The sequence below is a fragment of the Berghia stephanieae genome, chromosome 15, assembly GCF_034508935.2.
Source record: "Berghia stephanieae isolate SIO BIC M18660-M18661 chromosome 15, UCSD_Bste_1.3, whole genome shotgun sequence".
Classification (NCBI taxonomy): Eukaryota; Metazoa; Mollusca; class Gastropoda; order Nudibranchia; family Aeolidiidae; genus Berghia; species Berghia stephanieae.
In genome coordinates, this window is record NC_088374.1 from 19,526,254 (window position 1) to 19,537,063 (window position 10,810).

The 10,810-nt window shown below is 38.7% G+C and overlaps 1 protein-coding gene across 1 annotated transcript; it reads left to right on the forward strand.

Annotated features, from left to right (window-relative positions):
* Positions 1-2,622: 2,622 nt before the first annotated feature.
* On the forward strand, positions 2,623-8,533 carry LOC144960293 (uncharacterized). The gene is made up of 3 exons (XM_078893335.1): positions 2,623-2,726; positions 4,024-4,410; positions 6,374-8,533. Exons 2-3 carry the CDS (start codon positions 4,191-4,193, stop codon positions 8,503-8,505), a joined length of 2,352 nt encoding a protein of 783 aa, XP_078749461.1. The 5' UTR covers positions 2,623-2,726; positions 4,024-4,190; the 3' UTR covers positions 8,506-8,533.
* The last annotated feature ends 2,277 nt before the right edge of the window (positions 8,534-10,810 follow it).

Below are 10,810 nucleotides of genomic sequence, written 5' to 3' on the forward strand. Positions count from 1 at the left end.
AATTTCTTTTTAAAAGTCATACTCTCTTCAGCCTTCTTATTTCGTTTCGCAAGTGGCATTCAACAACCGCACACTGAACGTGCTCAATTCGCTTTACAAAGGGTCCCTGACCAAAAGCAGCACGTAACATGTAGAAAGAGAAGACATGACACCTTTTAAGCGATATTACATTTTTTTCTGACAGACACAAAGCTGTCAGTGGCCAGGTACTCATTTTACACATGATTATGGTGAGCGAATGTGAGTAAGGAGCCTTTTCCAAGGATTCAACTATGCGCCGAACAAGGCTCGAACCCAAGACCTTCCGAACGATAGCGAGCGTCATACCACAAGACCACATAGCCCCAGGTTTTTCAGATTCGGCTCGTATGGGAAAAGCTGGTCCCCGACGAGGACGTTCAGTTTACGCGTGTGCCAGCCACTGCATCTGTGAAATGCAGTGGCCACGGTTTTGGAGGTGTTCATCCTCAGGTACCATCATAGATAACACAGGTAGTCTGTGGGTAGGATTTGATTCTAGTGACGTCCTCGAGACGGATTCACACTTTACTTTGAGTAACGAGCGCACCAGCCGTCCGAAACGACCTAAAAAGGAGGTACAACATACAGGAAACATTCTTTATAGGGAATGAGATTAGCGAAAGAGTAGCGCCCCTTGATTGGACGTCACCCATAATCTGTGACGTCACCGTCGGAAAGAGAGAGAACGTCATGTTGGTTGTGCGCATGCGTCTCTCGTCCGAAAGAAGTCATAAGGGGAGTCATGAAATATCTCGACTGCACCCGGGATCGATTTTGGTCCCTATGCACGTGAAGCGAGTGCTCTACCAACTACAAACCGAGCTATCACGTACGATCGAATAATAATAAAAATTATCTAAGTCTCTATAGATAGTATGCAGATGACGTCACTCAGGCCTTTGTTATGGTTTTTGTCATCCGCGTTTGTGAGTTGTTCTTACTAAACTGTATTAACCAGACTATAAAAGTTCATGGTTACACAGAGTTTGTGTGTTGGTCCGTTATACTTCCGGATGGCAATGTTGTGAACTCCTTGGCCAAGCGCATTCTATCTATAGATAGTTCGAAGATGACGCCACTCAGGTCTTTGGTATTGTGTTTTACCATCCGCGTTTATGACTAATGCTCACTGAACAGTATTAACCTGACTATAAACGTTCATGGATACACACAGTTTTGTGTGTTGGTCCGTTATACTTCCGGATGGCAATGTTATGAGCTTCTGAGCCAAGCGCATACTATCTATATATAGTATGCGCTTGGCTCAGAATCTCACATCATTGCCATCCGGAAATATAACGGATCAACACACAAAATAATTATGTGTAACCTTAAACATTTATAGTCTGGTCAAAACGGTTTAGTGAGAATTACTCATAAACGTGGATGGCACAAAACAATAACAAGACCTGAGTGACGTCATCTTCTTTCTATTTATTGATGTGGATCCTGGAATCAGAAGATCCTCCTTTGTGTGGCTATGAAATCTAGTAGTATGACACTCGCTTTCAGATTAAAGGTCCTGGGTTCGAGCCTCGCTCGGCGCCTTGTTGAGTCCCTGGAAAGGGCTCTTTACTCACATTCTCTCACCGTACTCAGGTGTAAAATGACTACCTGGCCGTCAATAGCGTTGTCTCTGTCGAAAATTTTTTTGTAATATCGGCTAACAGGTGTTATGTCTCTTTCTGCATGTTAAATGTTGCTGTTGTTCAGTGACCCTTTGTAAAGCGCTTTGAGCACATTAAGTGGATATTGCACTATATAAAAGCTCGAGTTCTTTATCCCCCCCCCCCCCACCCTTTGGTTTTAGTTCTTGGTGGTTTTTGATTCTCTATTTAGGGCGGTGTGAATGGGATTCAATAGCCTGACGTCACGTCCGCCCAGCAACCAGCAGCTTGGTTCTAAACAAAGAAATCTGTACTTGTTATTCTTCATGCTGGCTACAACTTTTTCATATGTCATGTGATCAGAATGTATAAAAGTCAAAACGTGATCACATTTATAATTTTTTTTCTCCTCTGGATACACTTTTATGCTCGTCGGAGAATTATTTCATAAGGGGGTCCGCCATTTTCCCGATAGTTTAGAACCAGTTGTTAAGTTACTATGTGTCATTACGAGAGAAGTGACGTCACGACTCCCAACGCTGCAAATACATTTCTAATGCGTACAGTCATTGAATAGTGGCTTGGTTATCTATTTAGCTTTTAGGGGCAGCGTGGCTCAGCGGTACGGTCTTTGCTTCCTATCCGAAAGGTACCGAGTTTAATCACCCGCCGCTGCGCTGTGTGTCCTTGAGCAAGTCACTTCGCCCTGCTCACTTTGCGGCGCTGCTCTGCGGCTGACGCCTGGGTTATTCTAGTCTTTCCTTGGAATAGACCCTAAAGACATTTCCCCTTGGAGATGAATAAAGGGAATTTTATTTTTTTAATTATAAAAAAGAAAACCAAAATATATAATGCATAAGACATTTTAAAAAAGACGAGATGAAGAAAGACTGAAGCCAAAAACGAAGATCATTAACATTTGGCTCTTTCTTGTCATAGGTAAAGGAACAACAGAGAACCATCACTCTCCCGGTATTGCTAAGATCAACTTCCTGTACTCGTATGACCTGGAAATGAAAACCATCACTGACCTCATCTTATCATCCTCATAATCTCTGCGGAATGGAATGAGGCGATTCAACAGAAGTAAAAATTATGGTAAATTACTAAGTTTATAAAGCTGACTCATTTATTACAGTCGAAAGCATCTTAATAACAGGTAGACTAGGCAGACACGAAATATATTCTCTTGCTGCATGCACGGAAAATCAAGTCGGCCAATTTACTTTTAGTCAAACTCCCGTCCGTATTGTTGAGACAAGACTTATTGTCATTTTGTCACTGTCACAATTTAAGTGGCTGTGACAATCACTAGAACACAGTAACACAGCCCACATTCACAGTGATAATCTGCTGGCCAACCAATATTTACAAATGATTGAAGAAATGCTTGGAAATTGACTTGTTAACGTACTGGGGTGAATTGGTCAGTTTGTAGCACAACACTAACACCATCACGCATATTGCTCACTAACACCAATCTAAAAAAACCCAGTGCCCCCAGTGTTTTAGTTTTTGTAACATTTCTTTGGATGTATTGATGTATCAAGAGCATAGGATATACTATTGGAATGATACTGGATAGTGATGCAAATCTCTTTTCAAATCTAAAAAGTTGGGGAGAGACCCCCCAACCCCCCCCTCCCCCCCTCTCTCTCTCTGTTACTCTAACACTCCCCCCTCTCTGATACTCTAACACTCCCTCCTCTCTGTTACTCTAACACTCCCCCCTCTCTGTTACTCTAACACTCCCCCCTCTCTCAACTCTCTCTCTCAGTGACTCTCTCTCTCTCTCTCTCTCAGTGACTCTCTCTCTCTCTCTATCTCTCCCTCTCTATCCCTCTTTCACTTTGTCCTTTTATAGAATTGGTATAATATACAAACCACCCTATCTATCCCTCCCTCACCCCTATCCTTCTTCTTTTAAGTGCCTTTTATTTTACTGTATATTACATATTACTATTACCAGTCCATTAAATTTTTGTGTTTTGTTGTTTCTTTCCTGACAAAGACCAAAGGCCGAAACGTTTGTTTTGTGTTATTCCCTTATATTGCTTGCTACCCTTAGGATAAGACTCTAGTCTATTGCAAAGTGCTTTCCATCAGATCTAACAGACCCAGCAACCCAGTCACTGCTGATTTGATTGCAACCGAGATCGATCTTGGTAATTTTGTGCGTGAAGTGAATGCTCAACCAACTGAGCTATCGGGGACCCACCCCCCCCCCCTCCCCCCATTTGCCAAAGACTAATCTTGATTGATTTTTACTTTCTTTGTCATCATACTTTGTCCTGGGTGCTTAAAGATTTCCCAGAGTTTTGGAGGTTAATTTTATTGTTAAAATTTCACCAATCGAACAGCATATTCAAATAAACTTATCTTTTTTTCTTTTCAGGGTAAACAGCCCCTTTGTTTTTTTAAAAGACGAGGAATTGACAGCACTGACTTTGGAATTTTTACTTCTGAGCAGAGCAGTGCGGGGCCTGTTTTGCGAATGGATAAAGAACGATAATCTATGAGCTTTTTAAAGACAGAAATAGCACAAGCAGTAAAACTGTCACAATGTCGTCATTGACAAATTCAAATCGAAGAAACGTTGATGACAAATTAAACGTTGATGCCTCAGACTCTATACCAGAGGATGGGTTGGAGGAGGAGGACAGCAATTCTGGTAGCGATTCGGATGGCACGATTGATATGGACCCAGATGAAATACACGATATGAGTTTGTCAATGGTGGGAGGTGACAACGGTTATATGGGTACAAACTCCAACCCTCTGGGTAAGAAACTTCTCACAACTTTTTATTTATGGGACGATGACAGATTGAGATAATCCTCCTAGCTTCAATATGGCCTTGGATGTTACTCAGACTTTTTGAAAAAAAAGTAGTCATTCAGAGCCATAAGGCACATGGAAACGTTTATCTTCAGTTTCTATAGTGTGAGATGGTCAATAGCAATTGCTTGCTACTCTTTGGATAAGACACTAGTCTATCGTCTATTGCAAAGTTGTTTCCACCAGATCTAACACCAAGCTACCCATTAACTGCTGGGTGGACAGGAGGGGGGGGGGGGCGGGGGTCGGGAAAAAATTTCGACTGCACCTGGGATAAATGTTGGTCCCTTTTCGTGTGAAGTGAGTGCTCTACGAGCTGCTAGGACCCCGGCAAAGGCTTTTCGTCATGTAAAACTGGTAAAACCACTATCCTGGGTGGTGTCTTTTGACCGCCCATGGTTGTCACTTGCTGTGTCTTTTAATTTGTATAGAGCAATATATCCACTAAACATGCTCAATGCGCTATGCAAGTGGTCTCTAGCCAACGGCAGAACTGGGGTCAGTGATTTCAAGTCACTATCAGAAGTCTACTATTAGTACTAAGGAGGCTTGTTTTCATTACAAAGTAATTACCATATTGATATTAATGTTCTAATCATTATCTTATAATAAAGTCATCATGTTCTTTAATTTTAACCGTTGTCGAGCATTTGTGCAGCTATGTGGTCTTGTGGTATGAAACTCACTTTTGGATTGGAAGGTCCTGGGTTCGAGCCTTGCGCAGCGCATAGTCCTTGGAAAAGTCTCTTTACTCACATTCTCTCACTGTAATCAGGTGTAAAATGAGTACCTGGGTGTTAACAGTGTTGTCTCTGTCCGAAAAAATTGTAATATCGCCTAACGGGCGTCATGTCATGTCCTACATGTTAAGTGTTGCTGTTGACCAGGACCCATTGTAAAGCGCTTTGAGCACGTTTAGTGGATATTGTGCTATGTAAAAAGCTCAATTTTTTTTCAATTTTGTTTTAACAAGTTATTAATAATAAGGTGCTCATTACAAAGGAAAATACTGGGTGGGGTTCCTGACCTCCCATAGTGGGCAGGGAGGTACATACTGTGTCTTCTATCCCCTTATATCTATTTTCCAACATGCTTTCTGTCTTTGTCTTGGAATGAGATTACTTGGTTTTGTCCTGGCACTGGCCGGAATCCTAGCTGGGAGGGAAACAGTCAAATGCAGTTATTGTTTTGGGAGATGATATTTTTTTCCTTGTAAATCATCTCTCTGTTATGTATTATTATTTTTATTTTGAATGTATAATGTAAGCATTTGAGTGTGTTCCTCTTTGTTGGATTTTGTGCTTGTGTCTGGAAGAGACTTGTAGGTGATTTCAAACTAAGTACATTGGTGGTATGCTCTTGGAATCTACATCTGATCCCTATTTGTTCTCAGTTCCCTTTGTCTTACTTTTTCTTGGGTGCTTTAATTGTAATTCTAGAACTTTTTACTATCCCATTTTCTTCCTTTTTACTGGCGCTGATATAACCTAAATGTGTTGCAAGCGCCGTAAAACCCTTAAAAACAAACAAAAACAAAACAAAGGAAAATAACTTATAATCTGTTTTGGTAGGTCTGTTCATGCTGAGATTTGGACTTGCATTCGCTATGACAATCATTTTCCTCATCGTCAGTGTCTTGTAGTCTGGATATGCATGGGGAAACTACCCCGTATAATTATCGCTTTTTAAAATTCCACTGTATTATTAAGTTGTGTCCCTTGAGCATTCAGACTGTTAATGTTACTGTGTTGTGACTACTGAAGGTGTGTATCTTGTCATAAAGTCATCATGTCCTTTAAACGTTGTCGAGCATTAATTATTACTAAGTAGTTCACAATAGACCACTACAGTCAGGAAATCTGGCATTTACTTCAATAAATTAAAAAAAAAAATTATTATTATTTCAGAAAATTCATGTGGAACAATTGCAAAGGGAAAGAATAAAAAAACACACCATGGATTTGAAGACAAAGAGTTCGTGCCTCCTCACAAAAAATTACGACCTTCGACATCTGACGAAAAACAACTCGAAGAAGATTCATCGTCGTTTTCATCTCCATCTAAAGATGGAACATCCTCTCTAAAGATTAAGATAAAGTTGAAATGTGATTCCATCGCGCAGGATTCAGAGGAAAACGGTGAATCGTTCGATGATCAGGAGTACCAATCGTCTTCCATTTCATACTGCATTGATAAGGGTGGTGAGTCAACGAGCTTTGGGGAGGAAGAGGAAGCGTTTCAGTTTCATTCTGATGATAAACAAGATTTATTATCATCGTTAATACCTTCCACGTCCGTTTACAGCTATCCTAAGAAACAACCCTACCTCTTTCCAAGCAATGGCGAGTTGTTATCGACCAACATTTCACTGGGCGATGTACATCAGTGTTTAGAGTGTGGGAAGACCTTTCCCAAGAGAGGGAACATGTTGAGACACAGAAAGATTCACGAGGTTAAGACTTTATTTGAATGCCGTTTTTGTTCAAAGACCTTCTCCATAAAACGGTATCTAGATAATCACGTTAAGCTCCATCGTGAGGAAGAGCCGTATAAATGCGACATGTGCAAAAAGACCTTCAAACGGCGGGATGGGCTCTGGGCCCACTTGAAAACCCATAAAGAGGACAAGGAGTTTCAGTGTTCCATTTGTGGGAAAGAATTTATCGGAAGGAACGATCTGAAGCGGCATGTTCTAACCCACACAGGGGAGAAACCTGTCAAATGTCAGCTGTGCCCTCAGGCGTTCACCAGAACCGAGAATCTCCACAGGCATATGGCTGTTCACACGGGTGAAAAACGCCACAAGTGTGATTTCTGCAGCCAGGATTTCCACAATAAAAGTACGCTGAACACCCATCTCCGAGAGCATCGTGGAGAAAGGCCGTATATATGTTCGATATGCCGTCGGGATTTCACAGAAAACCGACAGCTCATCGACCATATGAAATTTCACATGGGCGAGAAACCATTCCTTTGCTCCGAGTGCGGGAAACCGTTCAACAATGAAAGTGGTCTGGTGGTTCATATGAGAGTGCACAATGGAGAGAAGCCATTTACCTGTGCAGTTTGCGGAAAGGTGTTTCTAAAAAACACAGAACTGATGAAACACGCGATGACGAAACATTCCCTGGGTGGGGAGAAGAATTATAAATGTGAGGTGTGCGGCAAGTGTTACAATAACCCGGAGGGCTTGCAACAACACATGATTCTGCACACCGATGACAACCCGTTCGTGTGCGCAACGTGCGGCCGAGCGTTCAACTGCACGAAAGCTTTAAAGAATCACGAGGAGATTCACGCAGAAGAGAAAACCTTCCAGTGTTCCATGTGCGACAAATCGTTTCATCGCAGTAGTTATCTACAACGTCATGTAATTCGAATGCATACTGGAGAGCGACCCTATAAATGTAATTTATGCGAAAAGGCGTTCAACGACAGCGGGACTCTATACCAACACGTCAAAGTTCACTCGGACGAAAAACCGTTCACTTGTGAATTCTGCCAGAAGCAATTCAATAAGGCAAGGAATTTGAAAATTCACATGCAAGTTCATGTTGGGGAGAAGACGTTTGAGTGTTCCGAATGTGGGAAAATGTTTTTGCGAAACAGCGACTTGCAGAGACACTTTCGCATCCATACGGGGGAGAAGCCATTCCAGTGCATCGTCTGTTTTAAGGCGTTCAACGAGTCCAGCCATTTGCATCGACATATGAACACGCACACCAAACATCTTGCCGCGGCCGGGTCGGCTGGGAATTCTTCCAACACCACTTCTGGGTCCGTCAGAGCTAAGTATAAATACACCAAAAACAAGCCACCTCCAAATTTACTCCTACCGTCTCAAAGAGACCTCCGTGATGCCAACGACAGATTGAAAGCCATCGATGACGACAGCGGTGAACTGGACCTGAATTTGAATCAAAATAGTCCGTCTGATATCCTGTCGACAATCAAAGCGATGGAGCAACAATTGGAATCCATGAATGAAAGGTCAAACAACGTTGCTGTGCCAAGTAATGAACTCCAAGTTGCAGTTTAGAATATTGTTATTATTATTATTATTATTATTATTATTATTATTATTATTATTATTATTATTATTATTATTATTATTATTATTATTATTACTGTTATTATTAGTATTATTATATATATATATATATATATATATATATATATATATATATATATATATATATATATATATATATATATATATATATATATATATATATATATATATATATATATATAATATATCTAGTGTAATATAGTCTTGAACTGTTGTAAATATTGTAAATATAGAAGATTATAAATTGTATTTTACCTTCCACTTACTTGAAAAGTATTTCTATGATATGTTGCTGTATATATATTGTATATATATAGACTCATTTTTCTTTGTATTTTATCATTTACTTGATCTTTTTTGGTAATGAAATGTGTAAATATTCATATTGGATAAAACAGAGAGAGAGAGAGAGAGGGAGAGAGAGAGAGAAAGAGAGAGAGAGAGAGAGAGAGGGAGAGAGAGAGAGAAAGAGAGAGAGAGAGAGAGAGAGAGAGAGTATATCATGTGTCTGTGTGAAAAAGGAGTTGAGGGTGGGGGTGGGGTAGGTTTGATGGATGAATGAGGTGGCAAAGGGATGTGCGGCTATGTGGTCTTGTGGTATGATACTCGGATCGGAAGGTCATGGGTTTGAGCCTCGCTTGGCGCAAAGATGAGTCCTTGGAAAACACTCTTTACTCAGATTCTCTCACTGTACTCTTGTGTAAAATGAGTACCCACCTGGCCGTTAACATCATTATCTTTGTCAGAAAAAAAAATGTAATATCGCCTAACAGACACCATGTCTCGTTCTATATGTTATGTGTTGCTGTTGGCCAGGGACCCTTTGTAAAATGATTTGAACATGTTTAGTTGATATTGCGCTGTATAAAAGCTCAATTTTTTTAATTTAAAAAAAAAAAGAGAACTAGATGGTGCATTGCATTGTACTTTAGAGGAACCTTACTTAAGTTCCGCTTTTGATATTTTTTTTCCTTTTCTTTTCTTTTCCATGACTAAACTGATTTAGAAATCCTCACGGGGACATCTGTGTAAAAAAACAAAACAAAACCAGAACAAAACAAACTCTTAGTGCACCTAGAACCTCCTAGTAGATAATTTCTTGCTCCATTCATTGCAACAATTATCGCAGTGCATTACTGGTGCAAAGTGAGAGATAAAGGGTTATGTTTTCCCCCCAGGGCCCAAACTCCAGTCCCTTCATTTGGAAGTGCAATAATTGCTTTATCCATTCACCCATCTCACGTGGCGTCTTGTGATGTTTTTGTCGGATATTGATTATACAACAACAACTGTCTGTGACTTACTTTCAATCTTTAAAATAAATTTTTTTTTATTATTATAATATATGATGTGGACTCTTTTTGTCTTCTTGATTGTGATTGTCATTATTGTCGTTGTTATTGTTATTATTATTATTATTATTATTATTGTTATTATTATTATTAGTATTATTATTATTATTATTATTATTATTATTATTATTGGGGGGCAAAATGGCCGAGTGGTTAAGGCATTGCACTGTGACCCGGAAGGTCCCGGTTCGAGCCCCTCTTCAGGCACTTTGTTTTTTTTTCCTTAGCAAGATTATTAACCCCCAATTTGCTCACTGTGACAACATGGGTGATTCCTGTTGACATCAGACATCTTGTTTGATGAAATATCCAGGATGGAATGCCGAGGCGACGATGTCTAATGATGTCTTTGCGGGAGAGCATAATTTCAAAAAAATTATAAAAATAATAATAATGATAATAATAGTAATAATAATAATAATAATAATAATAATAATAATAATAATAATAATAATAATAATAATAATAATAATAATAATAATAATAATAATAATATATAAGAATTATTATTATTATTATTATTATTATTATTATTATTATTATTATTATTATTATTATTATTATTATTATTATTATTATTATTACTTTTACCACATGCCATTGGTTGTTTTATAAATGACACACATTCGTACTGTCACCACACTGTTGATAATTTTAACTATAACATTAACATAACTTGTATATTTTATTAATTTAATATATTATTATAAAGTATAATATAAATAATCCTCACTCGTACCCTGTCATATGTAACATATTCTTACACAAACATACAATTTTTATTGTTTTACTCATTATTATTATTATTATTATTATTATTATTATTATTATTATTATTATTATTATTATTATTATTATTGTTATTTTTATCATTATTATTGTTATTATTATTGTTATTATTATTATTATTATTATTATTA

Bases quoted from the DNA above. Each gene is read 5' to 3' on its own strand.
- LOC144960293 (XM_078893335.1), top strand. From the start codon at position 4,191: ATGTCGTCATTGACAAATTCAAATCGAAGAAACGTTGATGACAAATTA. The intron at 4,411-6,373 runs GTAAGAAACTTC...TTATTATTTCAG, and splicing joins TACAAACTCCAACCCTCTGG to AAAATTCATGTGGAACAATT.